This window comes from Oenanthe melanoleuca, chromosome 1 (assembly GCF_029582105.1).
Source record: "Oenanthe melanoleuca isolate GR-GAL-2019-014 chromosome 1, OMel1.0, whole genome shotgun sequence".
NCBI classification, from domain to species: domain Eukaryota; kingdom Metazoa; phylum Chordata; class Aves; order Passeriformes; family Muscicapidae; genus Oenanthe; species Oenanthe melanoleuca.
Window position 1 is genome coordinate 48342371 of NC_079333.1, and position 18558 is coordinate 48360928.

Sequence of the window (18558 nt, forward strand, 5' to 3'; positions counted from 1 at the left end):
TTCAACAGAGTATGCAAGTAGTTCTTAATTCTTATATAGTTTGTGACTGATATTAGGTTTCTTATTTTGTGAGGCATTTTTGAAAGATTTCAGAGGCTTACCTTCTGTGATTCTAATGTTTTAGTTGATGATCTGATTCTTGATGTATATACAGGTTTTGTGGAACAGTAAACTAGCAAGGGTTTCAGACAAAAAGCAGGAAGAGGATAGCAGTACGATAAAAACTGTATTACTGAGGAATTATTTTTTGAGAGTCCTTTTTTTTTTTTTTTCAGTATAAATGTGTTTGCAATAATAAGCATTTGGAAAAGCTACATACTGTTTTTCAAAGCAAGTCATAATCAACATCTTGTTTAGAAATGTATCTAAATGCTAAAAACATAAGTGATATGCTAAATACTATACAATGAAATTCAGACTGAAGTATAACAGACTAATAGATTAATAAATGATAGTTTTCAGCAAATATGTTTTGTTTTACAGTATTTGTAATATGGTATGTCAGAATAGTGTAAGGGTGAAGATAGTCTTTTATTCCATATTAAATATAATACATTCTATGATGAGAACAAAAATTTCTATCCTAAAATTTTTCAGGGTTTTACTCATGGAAATAATATTCTTACATAAGTAATCACACCAACAAAATTTGTTCAATTTAAGCTCCTGTAACTTGTATATGTGGCATACAAGACTTTAATGGTGCCTCCATTAGAGAGACACCATTTTTTTTAAACTGCCTGGCTAATTATAGAAGTCAGAAATCAAGAGCATATGATCTGGCTTTTTAGGAGCATTTGGCAATTCAAAAATCACTCTGAATTGGCAGATGTTCATATATGCCAGGGATAGTAAATTTTAAAAAACAACCTAATGGATATTCTACCTCTTTAACCTTTTTTTCTGAGGATGTCACACAATGATTCAGAAAGAGACTTCTGCAGAAAAATCTTCAGTAAGCTTGTTGCTGGGTATGCTTACATGGGTGAAGGGAGTACATATTTAATTTAAAATCAAAACTGAACATTGGATTCTGATAACATTTTAGCTTTGCAGTGTTTCTACTTACCTGAGTATGCACCTATGTATCATGAGCAGGGATTGAACAGAATCACGTTTCCTAGGGATTTTCTCTGGTGGCTGTAAATTATTTTTTGGAGAGTTTTTTGTTTTTTTGGTTTTTTTTAACAAGACATGGAAGCAACCAATTTGATTTTGCTTTTACCTCTTGATTTTGTAAGAACCTTAGTCTCCTTTTGTAAGCGGTAACAACATTGGTAATAAATCAGAAGTTACAGAATATTGGCAGAATCAGTGACAACTAATGCAGTGTCTGTGTTCTATGCAGATGTTGATGTCATAATTGTAGAATTGTTTTGCCTCAAATATTTCTATGAACTTCCCAAAGTCAGGGAATGAAAGAAATTTTATGTTAAAATTATTTTTAACATTAAAGGGAGAATGTTTTGAGCAAAAGCTGTGTTAATTTTTACTTCTAGGAAGTTAGTACCACATTTTTTGTTGCTAATACTCTGTTAGCCCAATGTTTTGAAATTGGCTTTTATCATCTTTTATCATAAAGGGTGCAAGTTTTCTGGGTTTTTTTTTTTTTTTTTTTTTTTTTTGTAATTTGCCTCTCTGGGAGTTGCTTGCTTGTTTTTAGGTCATCTCACTTGTTCCTTTGTGAAACACTTTGATTAGACCCAGATAGGATTTAAATAGACAAGATAGGCAGTAATATCTGTTTTGTGTTCTGACAGCACACTTTCAGGACCAGTCTAAGTCTGAATCCACTCTTTTCTGATTTTATGATAGTAAGACAGCAGCAAATAAACATGAAGCCAAACTTTTGCAATGAGAAGAACTTTTCTGTTGATTTAGATGAAGACTCAGATTCATGAGGTTTTAAGTACTTCAAATATCTAACTTCATTGATTTTAACTCTTCTGTAGTGAAAAATAAAAGCTTAATCACTTTGAAAATCTCAATGGCAACCCAAATGGGCTCAATTTGCTTTTCAGAAGCATGACCTTTCAAGAAAAAAATTTCTGTACTGTGACAGTCTGTTATACTAATATAGGGAAGGGTCAGCCATTTTATCAATAGTTGAGGAGAAAATATTTTCATAGATTGGTGCTTTTAAATTTATTTTTTTTTAACAGCTGCACAGGATCTTCCTTGAGGGACTCACTTTTTACAGGTCTGTTTCCAGGTGATGAGTAGTGAAGCAGATCATCTGCTGTGAGGGACTCTTTGGGATAGTGTGTCTGTAGTCCCATCTGAGAAGTCTGAAAGATGGATGAGAAAGTACCCTGAACTCATAGAGTAGATATGTCTCACCTAAGTCACATATTTCCCCCACATTTCTGTTGTGATGATGTAGGTAATTGTTCTAAAAATGCTGGGACTGAATTCTTAAGCACTGAAACAGGTTCCTAGTTTTCAAGCAACAATGTTGGGTTTTGACTGCTCTGTCATTAATGGGCTTTTAACAAGCTTTCCTCTTTCAACTCATTCCACAAGAAAAACTGCAGAAATATCACATTCTCTATATACAACCTGTAGCAATTAATTTATATCATCAACAAGAGTTAAAATTCACAATTTCGTGATCATTTAGTAATAAGAGCTTAAGGACGTATGAGGGTAGTTTCCTGAAATTTTCTTTTGAATGCTATTTAATGTATCTTCCAGAATTAATGGCAGAACCTTCATTTTGGTATATGTGCATTGTTACTTGAAAGACAGGCAGGCATTTCTCTATTGTATTTTCATATTAAGTGACTGAATTAGGCATTCCTTCAAGGTTGCTGGTTAATTTATAGATCATATGAAAACTGCTTAGTATGAAAGTATTCAGAAGGTGCCATTAATAGAAATTAGAAATGCATTAAAAATGAGAAACTGCCTGTTTTGTCCTTCTGGATTTAGTATTATTATATACAATTTCTTTTTGAAATGAGATCATGAATTTCAGTTATATATGTAATCTTATTTAATATAAAAAAAAAAGAAGTACAAGTTTAAAAAATCCAGTTGTAGTATGCTTTGTGACTTTTGTCCATTTATAGATGAGTGGATTATTAAGATTTATAAAACAGATGGGATTTACTCTTTTATGAGATTTCTAATAAGTATAAATAAAGTTATGTAATAATTATTTTTAAGTCTTTATATTAAAACAAGAAACAAACGTTCTTTGGAGGAGCTTACAGAAATATCTTTAAATAACCTTAAGTGCTTCTACTTCCACAGATATTAATTGCTTTATCTTTGCTTGTTACTTACTGGGCTTCAATCTTCCAGGTCATTATTTTCCCAGAGTTACATAATTAGGGAGCTTATGTTTGTTTCTCTCCATCAATGTTTAATTCATTACTTATAAATATGTATTTCTAATGCCTGCAGGTTATCCACATCTTCAGGAGAAATAAGGATTTTTTTGGTGCCATGAGGTAGTACAGGGCTATAGCAATGAAACAAAGCAGCAGTGATTCTTAAAATCTACCACTAATTTTTGTGTTTGACTGTATCAATTTGCAGTTTTTTTTCCCTATGTTACAGGATCTTTTTTTACAGGTATTCCGATTTTCACCAGACAACTTAGCTTCTAACATTTTTCTTTCTCTGTAAAGGAAGCAAAATTTGCAGTCCCTTGATCCAAAAGGGAAGCTGAAACGATGAAATAGGAATTGTGACATTTTCAGCCAAAGATTAGTATTCACTTGTGTATTTACTTTTCTTGAGTGTTCAGTGTGACTGTTCCCAGTTTCTGATCATGTACAAGATGTGCCAGCTTCACATTGCAGGCTGGAGGCTACAGTGAAGGGGGCAGGTACTAGGGGAGTTGAGTCATAGAATTCACCACCATGAGAGACAAGGAATTTGGTTTTCATAGGGGTGTATTGTTTTCCCTAATGCTCTCACAAATATACATGGCACTCTTTTTAAAGGGGGAAATGAAAGGAGGGGGAAAATCTGTGCTTGGAGATTAGGACTATATTCAGAATTTATGGTGAAAATGTCTGCTAAGTTCCAGTGCTTTGCTTTTGCCCTTCCTGATATGTGATTTCACTCACCAAACAGTTTACTATGTCTTCTGTAAATTAAATGATATTTAATTCTTTACACGTGCCTTTTGCTTGCTAAGGATCAGAGGCTAGTTTCATGGAGTTTCATTGCTCAAAACTACATAGATATATATTTGCAAAGAGAAAATTTTAAAACAAAATAGGAATGTAAAATGTCTTTGGAAAGAATTGTTTCTCCTGAAAACTACTCTTTGTCAGCACCTGTAAGAATCATCCTTTCACTAATGGACAAGGATAACATGCAGTCCTACAGATGAAATGTAAACTTGTATGCAGAAAGTTGTCTTCTACAAGTTTTAGCAGGGAGGCAGGAGGGGGGTGGGGGAATCCTGTGGTTGTTGAACAGATTGGGGAAGTATGTTAATGCTGATTCTATTGTGTCATAGCTCTTTTGTTTTGAAAACTCTGGACTTCACTGTTTGGTCTTTGAATTAAATTCTTATGCTCGTCTGTGAATATGAGCAAATTGGTTTGCCTCCTGCTAGAGGAAATTGTAATTCTTATTAGTCCATTTTATTCCAGAGAAAAGTGTGGAGTATAAGGAAAGGGTCAATACCCAACAAGCTAACAAAGTGTTTAAATGAAATTCTGGGGTTTTAAAGAAAAATTCAAGCACTATCAGTGATTTTAAACCTGATAGTCTCTGAAAGGAAGACTGTTTCATGTTCTTACTGTAAGAGTTTATGGGTTTTGAGACATTGTAATGAAAGCTGTGTTTCATATACCTGTTAGCAGTTTTAATATTTTCTTTTTATTGTGCTCTTTAATTATTTTTGTGCTATGATTTTGTTTGTTTTCCTTATGGGTTTTTTTGTTGTTTTGGTATTGTTTGGTTTGATTGCTGGGTTTTCATTTGATTGGTTTTGTGGGGTTTTTGTTGGTTTGAACTTTTTTTTGCAGGGGCCAGAGGGAGGTATTTTTCTTTTATTTTCCTCTGGCCTTTCATTACAGTAAAGATCAGAAGCATTATCACTGTAGCAAAAATGGGGGAATAATACAAATTATAGTATAGAATGCTGGGTTTAGGTCAATATAAAGCATCTTTTAGATCAAAATTTTTTGAAAAATGCTAACTTCAGAGGAAAGAAGGAACTCTTATCCCAAAAATATACAGCAGGAAGGACAAGTTTATAATGTGTGATGCATGTTGTGAAATGGGAAGAATTAATGTTCCATAAATGTAATACATTTTTCAAAGTCTGATTCAAACCTTAACATGAAATCCTTTGTAAATTATTCAATACAAGTAAGTTAGATTTTTAGAATATGTGAATACACTTACTTTTAAAGGTATTAATTTTTTCGGCTTCTTTTTGTGTGTGTGTATCAAAGCAATGAAATTCAGAGTTCAGAATAACTTTATTTTCCTTTGAAGATCTCCTAGTTGATATGTTGGGGGTTCTTGCCAGCTACAGCATCACTGTCAAGGAGTTGAAGCTTTTGTTCAGCATGCTTCGAGGCGAAAATGGAATCTGGGTAAGCTGAGATCAGATAAAGCATTAAGTGTCATTCTGTTAGAGCCTGAAGTTAACATAAACTGTCTCCTGGGACATATTAAACTTGAATTTACTTTCTCACATTGAATGAACATATGTTCAAGAAGTGTTTTTGCTAACTATTTTAGAGTTAATTTGCTCTGTTGTTTGAAAACTGTCCACTTTCCATTGTAGCCTAGAGAGTATAAAAATGGTTGTATTGACTTTTGTGCAATTTTCTTTTTTTCCACAGCCAAGACATGCAGTTAAATTATTATCAGTCCTTAATCAGATGCCACAGAGACATGGGCCTGATACCTTTTTCAACTTCCCAGGCTGTAGTGCTGCAGTAAGTTTTCAACCAAAATACTACAATTTCAGGAGCAAATAAATACCTCGTTTGATTTCAGAAGTTCTTGAAAAGAAAATGAGAGGGGAAATATGTGTTTGAGTAGTGTAGACATTGCCTTCCACAGACTTAAAAGGTAGCTGTGTTGTTGAGAAGTTGCATTTGTGAGGATGGAATATCAAGCAGCAGATTTTGGTCTGGGGAAGTTACTGTGAAAGGGAAACCTGAAAATTCCAAAGAACAGTGTTATTTTGTTAGAATAATGTAATATTATATAAAAGATAAAGTTGAGGAAACAAAAACAAAACAATGAACTTGTCCATATCACAGTTTACAGTGACTGTGTACTCATAAATTTTATTTTAAAGTTGTCAATGTGTCTGATTTCCGTCAGCTGTTTCCTGTCCATCAAGGCAGTGGAGATAACTTACAATGGTGAAATTTTGTTCCTTTCCAAACCTTCCCAAGTATATAGTCTCTCTTGCATTCACTGCACATACTTTCAAAAAAAAACAAAAAACAAACAAACAAAAAAAAACTCTACAAGTAAATCAAAGATTTATAGATTATTGTGAGAGTAAATACAAATGGTTAATACTGGGAGATAGAAATCTGAGGTGCAATTCCATTCTGATGTGGAATGGTATATGCTCAGATAGAACATGGCATCTTCTAACAGAAAATAAACCTGAGATTCCTGTTTTGTCCTGCCATTGCATAAAGGCTGCTCTACATGCATTTCATCCATCAATGGCACTGATATTTTCTTTAAGCCCAAACCACTATGTCCATTTCTTGTGAACAGACTTGTCAGAGTGGCAGATTGCATCTGGGAAGTAAACTGGCTGATAATCACTCTTTCACACCTGGGTTATTTTTTGCTAGATTACTTCTTTGATCTTGTTTGATATCCAGCTTTATAAACAAATGTGTCAGCAAAATGCATAGGGCGGATTGTGTTAAGAATTAATTACTAAGTTTTGAAAGGGAAAGTTTCATTATCTCCTGATAAATTAAAACCACAGTTAACCTCTCTTACAAGTACCTGCCTCAGCAAGACAGCTGTTGCAGAATATGAATGTCTACAATGACACATACTGCTTTGACATTTCTGGGCTTCAGAGGCAAGCCCTGATGAAATTTCTCTCTTAAATTTAATTTTTTATCAGAGGTCTGAAAAAGGTTTTGCAGGAGAAGAATTTCAAACATTCCTTCCTGTCCAAAGATGTGCAGCAATAATAGGAGTTCTTGATTGAAATGGATAGTTTCTTTTCTTTGTTGATCCTTCCAGGATCTTGTTTCACATGCTACTCATGATGGACTGCACTCCTGTAAATCAAGAAACATGAGTTTCAAATTTACACATCTTTATTAGTCCATGTTGGACTATAGTATGAAGTTCTGGAGAGGATACATCCTCTGAAGTGGACCATGGGCAGAAATTTATAAAATGACCCAGAAACCAAAACGCTTCATTAAAAGAAAGATATCAGACAGGACCTAGCTCATTAGCACTGAGTTCATTTTCAGGTGTGATGCACAATATTGACATCAGACAGAGAAACACCATAACTTTTAATCAGCATGATAAATACCAGGTTGGCCCTCTTTAAAGTTAAATTTGTGCTTGTGCATCCAGGGCTTCAGTGGCAGTATGGAGGAGCCGAGTCTCCTGAAGCAGTTTATGGATATGCTGCTGAGAGCTGCTTCATTTCCCAGCTGCAGGGCTCTCCCAGTACTGTATGACATCTCTACCAGTCTGTGCAGGTGGCATGTTAGTCACTCCAGTAGGAGTGCTGGTGGTAGTACTACTCCCAGGTGTTGTTCCCATTTGTCATCATGCAGCTCTTCTGCTTCAGGCAGGAAACTGCCTCTCAGGAGGCAGGAGCCATATCCCAAAGGTGTTCCTTGAAATGTTTAGTTTTAATTTTAGTTTTAACAATGAATCTCTATTTTATGATCTGTTGATTAATTTGATTTTTTATTTAAGTTTATTTATGAGATTAATAACTATTAAAAGCTGAATTTATAGTTTAAGTAGAAGTGATTTTTCTATTTGTTCTCTTAATATTGCCCATTCACAAATTTAATTTTGTGTCCTCTATTGATAGAATTTATGTAGTTAAAAGTTAATGTATTTTAAAATGGACAGAAAAGTAGTGTGATATTTCAGAAGCACTATTTAAGGGATTTTTTCTGTATTTCATATTTGAAAGTTAAAGCAGATGTACAGATCTAGAATGATACAGGATTTTTGAAAGGCATTACTTTAAGCAGTATTTCTCAAAGAAATAATTATTTTTCTTTTTTTCTTCGCTCCTTCCAGGCAATTGCATTGCCTCCTATTGCTAAGTGGCCTTATCAAAATGGGTTTACTCTTAACACCTGGTTTCGTATGGATCCACTGAACAATATCAATGTAGATAAGGATAAACCCTATCTCTATTGGTAAGTAGCTTATAATACTGCAGTTATGGTTTGTTCTGGCTTCCAAACAGTTAATTTTTCTCTTTCTTTTAAATCCCTGACATGCTTTCTCTCCACCTCTGCCAAATATCTGCAGTTTTTAATGGTTTCTCACTGTATACAAACTCTTAGAAAATCATCTGTCTTTTTGCTTTGCAATTCATAAATCCATAGATTTAAGACATGTGCCTTGTAGATAAATCATAAAATCTGGTGTTGTAATTTCTTTAGAAATTCTAAAATATATTATTTCTTATAGCTTTAGATGGGGAATGTTGTTGTATTTTCTGTTTGGTGGTAAAGATTCTCAGCTAATGTCAGTATTACAAAATCTGTTAAACTCAGAGTGCACAGTTTGCACGTTAGCTGAAGGTAATAGAAAGTAGATCTGTGAGTATAAATGTGGCTTACTGATCACCAGTTCCCCAAAAATGTGAAAATTTAATGTAATGCACATAAAAGAAAATGAATATACCAATCTGAGAAGGAAGTCACAGGCTCACAGAATATTTTGAGTTGGAAGGGACTCATCAGGATCATTGAGCCCAGCTCAGCCCTGCACAGGACTGTCCGCATCCCCATCAAACCAGGTGCCTGAGAGCATTGTCTAAACAATTCCTGAACTGTCAGGCTGGTGCTGTAACCACTGCCCTGGGGAGCTGTTCCAGTGCCCAACCACCCTCTGGGTGTATAAACTTTTCCTAATATCCAAACCTTCCCCAACACAACTTCAGGCCATTCCCTCAGGTCCTGTCACTGTCAGCAGAGAGAAAAGATCAGTGCCTGCCCTTCCTCTACCCCTCACAAGGAAGTTGTGACTGCAGTGAGGTCTCCCCTCAGTCTCCTCATCTCCAGACTGAGCACACCAAGTGACTTCACAGCATATTGCTTCCCCTTTAGACCCTTAACCATTCTCATGACCCTCATTCAGACACTCTCCAGTAGGTTAATGTCTTTCTAATATTGTGTCACCCAAAGCTGCCCCCAGCACTTGTCTATCTGGCAATTCTGTACTTGATGTCCCCTTAGGGCAGGGTTGGCCCTCCTGGCTGCCAGGGTACTGCTGACTCATATTTGACTTGCCACCAACCAGAACTCCCAGGTTCCTTTCCATGGCACTGCTTTCCAGCCTCTTATTCCCCAGTCTGTCTGTCCATTCAGGGTTTCCCCATCCCAGAATTCTGGTGCAGAACCCAGTGTTGAGATTGTCATGGGTTCAGGCCTTCAGAAAGGGCAAGAGCAGTTGTTGGTTGCTGTAAAGTTGTTTATTGTAAAGCAGAGTCTCTAGTGTTGAAGTCTGTCAGCATAAAGTCCAGATTAGGAGTAGCAGCAGCTTTCTGGTGCAAGGCTCGAGAAGGGCTGAAGTTGCAGCCGCAGCTCCTGTCTTCTTCTAGGTGATGGTGGTGAGGAGAGAGGGAGAGGGTCTCTCCCTCTTCTTCTTTACAAATTGGCCAATGATCTAAAAACATGAATCTGAAGCATTTCTTCTAAACCTATTAGAATTCTAGTTCTACAGTACAAAAGTTTATGCATAAGTTGCACATATAATCTATCTGTTCTATCTGAAGAATGTAAGAAATATTCTTACTATATTTTTGTTATGTCTAGAACTGTTTTTGAGCTCTAACTGAAGTTTCTTTTTGAAGCTTGTTTTTTACACTAGATTCTAAGGCTTTTGCTCTTTAAGGCACTTAAAACATTCTTACTTACTTAAAACTTAAGCTTACACTTCTATTTCATTTATGAGTGACTTAGTATACTTTAATTTATCTAAAGGTTTTAACTCTGTTCCTGCACTCTGATCTGTCCCTGAGGAGCTCAGGTAGAGACCCCTGGTTTATATGCTCCAACAATCCAGCATGTGCCCTTCTTGAGCTTCATATGCTTGGTGATTGCCCAGCCCTCTTACTTTTCAGTCTCTCAACAGCTTCCCCCCAGTTTTCTCCACCTGCAGACTTGCTTTTATCCCTTCCAGTCCAGCATCCAAGGCATTTATGAAAATGTTGTAAAACACAGGGCCTAAGATGTAGCCCTGCAGATTTTGCCATGACAGCAGCAATATAAATTATTATTATTATTATATAGATTAAACCAAATTCTAATTAGTAATTCAAAATAGGAAAAATATCCATCTAAACTTTACACAGGTTTCAGACATGAGGGTCTGTGTCACACACAGTCACCACCAAGAGAAAGATACCAAAGCAAAGGTTATTTCTTCCATGTGCTTTTTGGTCATGTAATATCTTTTTTAGTTTAACTAGGTGAAAAATATGTCATATAAATAACTCAAAGCTTTAAGTGAGTGCAGTGCTTTTGTGGTGTGAGACACCAGTTACATCAGCTCAACCATGATGTGAAAACTGATTCTTAAAACTGGAGAAGGGAAGCAAAGAAATGCTTCCACACTTGCCAGATATGAGGAAAATTTGCTGCTGTTCTATTATTAGGGGCATGCTGAACCCTGCTTCAAGGGCTGTAAGCCAGTTTGTTTTTTTTCTAAAAAAAATAATTTTAATTATCTCTGAGGATGAGGCAGCTGCTGACAGTCTATTAACACTTGTGTATTGGAACAGTATTGTAGCTATCTTACCAATTATAAACTAAATGTGACAATCCTGGAAGAAAATTAGAAATCTGACATTTACATGAACAATAAATAACAACAAGGCAGAGCAGTCAAAATCAAAGGGTAAGATCCAGATTTCTGTAGCAGAAATTTTAGTGTGAGCCAACAAATGTCACATACCTAGCAGTGCATAATGGATGCCATGCTTTCAGAAAGAGTAGTCATATGTTAGAAAGCAGGAATTACAGCAGGATGTTAAGGATTGTTGTAGGTATCAACTGACCATAAAATACATTTTCATTGCTCTAGCTGAAAGAGCTAATGTCATCTTTTTGAAGATAGTCTGAACAAACAGAGACAATAATAAATGTGATGTGATCCCTTGCTGAAATCTTGGCAAAAGCGTTACTGGAATGTTATTGGCAGTTAAGAATTGCTATTTCTTTTAAGAAACCATGGGAAAAACTGATTCTATTTGGAAATAGTACCAGTTCACTATTGAGTGTGAGCTGTCCCTTGGAAAACACATTTTATAGTGAATGAATGTGGGAGAATAGACTGTGGAAGATTAGGAATGGGGTTGTGGCCAAGCCTCATCCCTAATGGGTTGCAGCTGTGTAAGACAGATGAACAGCATTGAAGGAGGAGCAGCATGGGATGCTGATGTGTATGGACCAATTACAAAGGAGTACAAGGGCACACAGGTGTTATGCATGTGAGAAAAAAGGTATAAAAGGTTAGGATAGAAAAAAAGAGAAAAGAGAATTTCCTGGCTGTTCTGTGAGGAAGAAGGGTTAGGTGTAGGGGCAGGAAGGAGTTAGCCAGTCATGCAGAGGGAAGTAGAGAAGGAATCTGTTGCTTGGAGCTGCCTGGGAAGTTGACAGAGAAAAGGTATGCAGGTTTTTACTATAGGATAATAAAGTGACTGTGTCACTCAGTTCGAGACCACCACACAGAGGTGCCAAGCACTGATGCTAACAAATGATTTTTTTTTTTTTTAATCTGAGATCCAGTGGGTAGACTGCAAAATAAGAAAATTCAAACTTTTAGAGACACAGTACTATGGCCACTATTGCAATTATAAAACATAGTAAAATAATAATAATCCTTATCATACTTTAACAGATTGTTGGAAATGTTTCTTTAAAAAGAAGGTGTAGATTCTTTTTCATAAAGACCCTAGAAATTTAGACATTTAGGGCTCACCTTAAGCATGCTCAGCTGGGAAGTCTCTGTTCCCTAAATCACTTTGCTTGTTTCTGCTAAAAAAAAAAAATGCATGAGTGACATAATTATTAAGTAAGGCCTGGAATTACATATGATAAATCTGGATGCTAAGATTGATTTCTCCAGGGTTTTTTATTGTTGTTTTATCTTTTTTAATTTTAAAGAGGTGCTTTCTTTCAGATGATGTATCAGATTCTGTAAAAGAATTAGAAAATGTCTTAATTGTTTTTTGTCCGTAAAAAGTCAAAGTGCTTCCACAAGCATTAAATGGAAGATTGGCTAAAAATTTTGAAAGTGCATTCTGCATTTTAGCTTTACAGAGACAGGGAGGAAAGGAAAAAACCAAAACCATCCAAAAATCAAGCTGTCTAGGATTTTCAGACCTTCTCTAAGACTAATGACAGAGATAATGCAGAACAGTTGTAAAAGCCTATAGTGGAATTCCAAAGTTAGTAGAATGCTAATTTCACCCACACCTCTTTCAGGCAAGAATGAATTAATGTCTTCTCAATATCTGTATTATGATCATATGTTAAATTGCCCATAAAATCCTAGTCTGAAGAAACTGGAATCCCTAAACAGTTCCACTGGTAGATGGAAGAATGCTCTCTTGCTATGGAAGTGTAGTAGCATTCAGTAGCTGCTTTGAGAAACTGGCTGAAATGAAACATAATTGTAAAGATTATATGAACAAACTGTAGTAAAATTGTGTTCCAGCTGCTAGGGGAAGTAATTTAAAGCACATAAAACCATATGGCTGTTGATGATACTGCTCTTGTTTTCTTCATGCGTTTTATCTTTGGATGTGGCAAGTTATGCTCATGTAGGTAATTGGTAAGAGAATTTCTTTGCAATATCCTAGAGACTGATCCTAGGCTATGTTACCTTTGGCAAGAAAGAACATGTCAAGATTAATATTTTATAGTATTATGTTGAGGTAAACAGAATATATGTGAGTACTCAGTTTCTTAACTACTGTTGTATTAGAATTATAATTAATTTGGAGGGGGGAAGAAAAAAAGTAAAATCCTGGCTAAAACACATTTATAAAGTCATTCATTCTATCCCAAGGCAAAGAGCCCTGCTAAGAAATGTTTTTTTTCATTATTTCATTGCTTTCTCATGTTTTTGTGCTGAACTCCAGGAAGTTCAGCACACAAACATGAGGACAACTCAGTGTTTAAAATTTCAGGAACAGTCTGATTTGATCGTAGTAGATTTAAAATCAACCCAGTAACCAGGAAGGGATAGAAAAGGGGGAAACAATTTAAAGATGTAGACATTTCTTCAAGAGATTCTTTATTTCAGAATGCTTTCTAGCTCTTGCCAAAGTAGTAGGATGCATTTTACACATCAGTAATAATGTTTTATCAGGTAAAAAAAAGTTGATATTTACAATGGTTGACTATTGGTAATATAAAAGAAATTATTACATTTGTCATATCTAATCAAATAATGCAACATTGTATGTCAAAACAGTGAATATCTGTACTATTTTAATATCCTTCAGAATGGGATTCTGTTAAATGAAACCATTTTGGACTGTAAAGATGACTTACATTGCTGAGAAACAGATTTAGAATTGTGAGAGTTGCACTTACCTTCTGAAAAAATTCCTTGAATGGCATAAGGCCCTAAGGAGATAAATCAAAGTCTCACAGCATATTCAGTTGCTTTTATTGTAAGGACTGAATTTTAAGTTTTTTAATGTTCATTTTATTGCACAAAATTCAGCACTGTGGTCATGCAGGTTGTGTATATGGGTAACGTGTATATAAGTGATTTTCTTCCATGAGGCTGTTCACTGCTCTTTTCTTTGGGGGTTTAGCTGCCTGTGGGGTCATTGTGGAAGTCAGATCATTTGGCATGATCCAGGTTAAAAATAATCTTCAAAAGGTGCAGGGGAATGGCAGTGTTATAAATTGTTTTCACAGTTGAGGTCAGTGGTAATGGACAGCATGTAATAATTCTCTTCATTCTTAGGTTTATTTAGAGAGTGCATTTTATGTTTATTAAAGAAGTGCTTTTTCTTCTTTTCATTTTTTGCAAAGAGAGTTCTATGGAAGCCCCTATAAAAGGCGGTGGCAGGGAATAATGCTCCTTTTCAGCACAGCAGCTTGGCAGAGAGAGGACTGTGTACAATGTAAAGAAGCAGATGAATGAATGAGGAAGACACAGTCTGAATGTGGGGAAAAAAAGATACATATACTTCAAGACTGGAAGTAGGAACTTTTGTGCAAGGATTCATTAGGGTGCAGAAAAATCATCTATGGTGTTATTACATCAGTTCAGTTTTTAAAATTAAAGTATTCTGATGTATTGCAACAAAAATCGCTTTCTAGAATTTGAATGTCTTTTTTACCTCCCTTACAAATGCCCTCATGGGAGATGAGTGTCTAAGCCCTGGTCACCTCAGGGTAAAGTCACAACACCTATCTTGTAAGGAGTTAATTTTTTCCATAAGGTCGTGGTTTATCAACTATTTTTTGACTGAGCAAAGAGGAAAATTTGGTTCTCTCCATAAATAATGCACACATATTGACTTAACTGAAAGTTTCTGAGGATTGAATAAGTTCCACTAATGTGCAGATTTTTCCATATTAAAATCAAGATTGTGTTTAGTAGGGTAGACTAAAAAGATATTATTTCAGCACTCTTAAGGAAGATGAAATTTGGACTTAGTGTTTGCATGACCCTTTCATTTCTTAGTATTCCTAGAAAAAAAATAATAGTAAAAGTGTTTGAAGACCATGTTGCAACAAAAAAACCATTTAAAGCATTATTATTGCAATAACTTAAAATTATTTTATAGGTTAGCTGCATTAAGAGAATGAGAAAGTATTAATTAGTGGGTGATAGGACTTTGTACAAATGCTCAAAATTAGTAGGTTTTATTTCTTACATTTGAAAAGCTTCTTTTCAGAATTCATAGATTAAATTCCCCATCTAGACCTTGTATTTAATTGATTGGTTATTTATTAAAGAAAAATCTAGAAGTTTTATACAGTGTGCTCCATGTTGATAGAAAACTATTCTTCATTGTATTTAGCTTTTCAGAAGTGATTAAGCAGCATAGCTGTAGATATGGAATTGCCTTTTTTAAATTGTTCAGTGAATGTTATTCATGTACTTTCACCAGTTACTTTTGCAAAGTGTTTAAGTCCAGAATTGCTCTTTAAAATGCTTTTGATTTCAAATTTAGGTGGTGAAATGTATGGACTTTCTGCATTACCTGTCTTTATGATATTAGTCACAAGAAAGCTTGGAAATCCTTGTTGAACTTACTTTCTTAAAATTGCAGTCTTTTATCCATTTGACAAATGAAAATAAATCCACAACTCAGATGATTAAAACTTCATATATCATTAGCAGAATTTTTTCTTGTCTTGAAAAAGAATTATTTTGCATGGTAATTATTTTGAATCCAAATTTGTATGTCATACTGTCTGCATTGTTCTCTGAACGCCCCAAAGTTGCAAGGCATCTCACAATTGTTCTGTAATTGTTATTTCTTCACAACTTTAATCAGATGTGTTATTTTAAATTATGATTAATTAAGAAACTGAGGGTGAAACATGATAGATAAAGTATTTTCTATCTTGGATTTTAGGAAAAAATGAAGTACTAATTTTTAAAATGTAGCCTGGAATCACTTAAGTGCTGAAGGTGAGTAGCTCTTCAAAAAGAATGGTGGAAGAGAATTAGATTCACCATCTGGCTACAAATTTATTTTCTTTTTCATGACAGTTTAAAGCAGTATTTGGACCTTTTTCCCATAAAATAATTTTCCTTTTCCCTATCTCATTATGATAATTTTTTCTTTTCAGTTTCCGCACTAGCAAAGGTGTTGGGTATTCTGCTCATTTTGTTGGCAACTGCTTAATAGTTACATCGCTGAAGTCAAAAGGCAAAGGTTTCCAGCACTGTGTGAAGTACGACTTCCAGCCACGCAAGGTAAGGCAGGAGGTGTTAGCAGCAAGGAACAGCACTGAAGGTGTGGCACTGTGCTTCTGGGAGGAGGGCTAAAATCCCTTTAGTGCTATAGTGTGCATCGTAGTTCCTTGCTTATAATAACTGCTGTTTGTGCAAAGTTACAGTTCAGAATCAATACAAGAAAAATGTAATCGTTTCTAGTGTGACACTTCTATAAACTCAGCTTGTTTTTTCAAAACTACTGCCTAATTGGCTTCAGATAGAGAAGAATTTAGAGTATTTGTAAAATAGCTACATTTAATTACTTTAATAGCATAATTCTGTTTCTGAAAATTCTGTTCTTGTTAACGTTGTCGCCAAGGCCTTAAATTTTGCTGGCGATGCTAGAGTTTCATTGTCTGATGCTTTATGATATAAAGGTCTGAACTTTCTTCCATTTCAGTATTGTTTTAGGATTTCTCATTTTTCATAGTAAATCTTGATTACATCTCTAGATCACTTTAGTGTTTATTTCTACTCTATGCCTAGTAGTCCTAGGGGAATGATGATTTTGTGGCATTCAGTGTTGCAGTTAGTTGACTGAAGCATTGACTTTTCTGTCCAGCAAGCATTATGTATTTGTCACTCATATCAGTCTTGTGTGTATTTTGCTATGAAACCCATTTCTTTTTTTTTATGGGTTTAGAATTTGTATATTGAATTTCAGTACTTGAATTTTTATTTTTTTTTTTAAGAAACCAATCTCTTAGGGAGGGAATGCTATTGTTCACACATCAGCTTAATTTCCACTATTTCTCTTGGTATGTATTTGTGATTCAAAATCACTAATTCTAATTTTGTCATGTAGCTTTGTAGGCACTTGAGGTTTTCTTAAAAAAAAGTATTGTATTTCTCTAGTATATCACTCTGGGTTGTGTAAAGCCTTGTAAACACATATCTGCTGAGTCTACTGGAGTGAATCAATTCTGTTTTTCGTGTTTTTCCAATTTATAGCCAGAAAAGTATTTTGATGACAGTTCAATTTTCATTTAAAGTAGCACATCTGAATCTAGGAACAAATGTAATTTTTAACTTTTGTATTATGTTATTGTTAATCAGCTTTTGGGATCTAGCTGATCTTTACTTGTTGACGAGGAAGTAGTCTTTCATATTTTAGCAAGATATGCTTTTGGAATTTTTTTAATACAAATGACTAGTTTTCTTCATGCCAACTCTGGAAAATTTTAGCTTTTGCTGTTGCTGCTCAAAATAACTAATTCTGAAATAGTACTACCTGTGTATCTCATTATATGAATGCCAGTTTCAAATCAAGATCAGCTGATCTGCTGAAGTACATAAAAATATAACTCCTGTGTTAGTTTTACATATCCCAGAGTTCATGCTTCATGCACTTTGGATCATAGATCAGATTTAGAAAGTATTTTAAAGAAATAGTCTGGAATATATTTTCAAGTTGTTTAATATATATTTTTCTATCATTAACTTGTGTTCACATGCATGTGTTAAAGTACATAATGCATAGTGGAGAAAATAAAACCTGTCAAATATAATTCCTGGCCCTAACAAGTCAAAATTTATCCTGTTTAACATGCAAATTGAATTTCTTCATGTTGTTTAGATATGAAATTGGTTTCACTGTACAAGATTTGAATGTGTGGATATATATTCAAAGTGTGGACTCATTTATAAAGCAGCTAACTGTTCTAATGCTAATTTAAGATGTGCAAGTTTTGCCATAAATGTACCATTCCCTGGACATCTACTTACAGACACAGGCATTTCAGCAATAGATTTTGTCAGAATCATTATCCTCAATAAACTTCTGAATAATGTGTTTTGAGAATTTTGAAAATTTTTTGTTGAATCACAGTAAAGTGATAAATTTAAGTCGTCTGGTCAAAAGATTTATGTGCAGATCAGATTTGCTCTGTTCACGTGAAGATCTTGCTCTGTCATATGACATCATTCACAGTATAATATGTAATCTTAATTTATAACTTTAGGATATACTGAGTGGTTACTTTAGGTCTCAATTGGTGCATTTTATGATATTTTAAAAGCAAGCATTTATAAAAATATATGGAAAAATTTTGTTATCATATCCCCAAGCAGAAAATGTGGGTGTAGTATAATAGCCTGACATATCAACAGAGCTAAACTAGCTTTGGCAGTATAATGTTTAATTGGTCTATACTGCTTTTTTGGGACTCCAAATTGATACTTTTGTAAGTAACCCCCAGTGTTTTTGCTCCCTTGAGTTTCAGCCTTAGCATCAATTCTTGTAAAACTCTAATAGCAAAGCAGTGTAGTCTAGAGCAAACAGCTGTTTTTTTTTTGGTGGGCATGTGTTTCTAATCCTGAACACCATTACTAACTGTAACAGAGACAGAAATAAGTTCCACATCCTGGAAATACTTAGTGTATGATGCCTCATTTCTTTGATTGTAC

At 34.7% G+C, this 18558-nt stretch overlaps 1 protein-coding gene across 3 annotated transcripts in view; it reads left to right on the forward strand.

Moving 5' to 3' along the window:
• Positions 1-18558, forward strand: part of NBEA (neurobeachin) — a 444651-nt gene that overhangs the window by 78762 nt on the left and 347331 nt on the right. For all 3 annotated transcript variants that reach the window (XM_056503564.1, XM_056503573.1, XM_056503580.1), the window contains exons 3-6: positions 5467-5567; positions 5820-5915; positions 8242-8363; positions 16005-16131. In XM_056503564.1, the coding sequence (XP_056359539.1) occupies positions 5467-5567; positions 5820-5915; positions 8242-8363; positions 16005-16131 (446 nt within the window). The remainder of the gene's footprint in view (positions 1-5466; positions 5568-5819; positions 5916-8241; positions 8364-16004; positions 16132-18558) is intronic.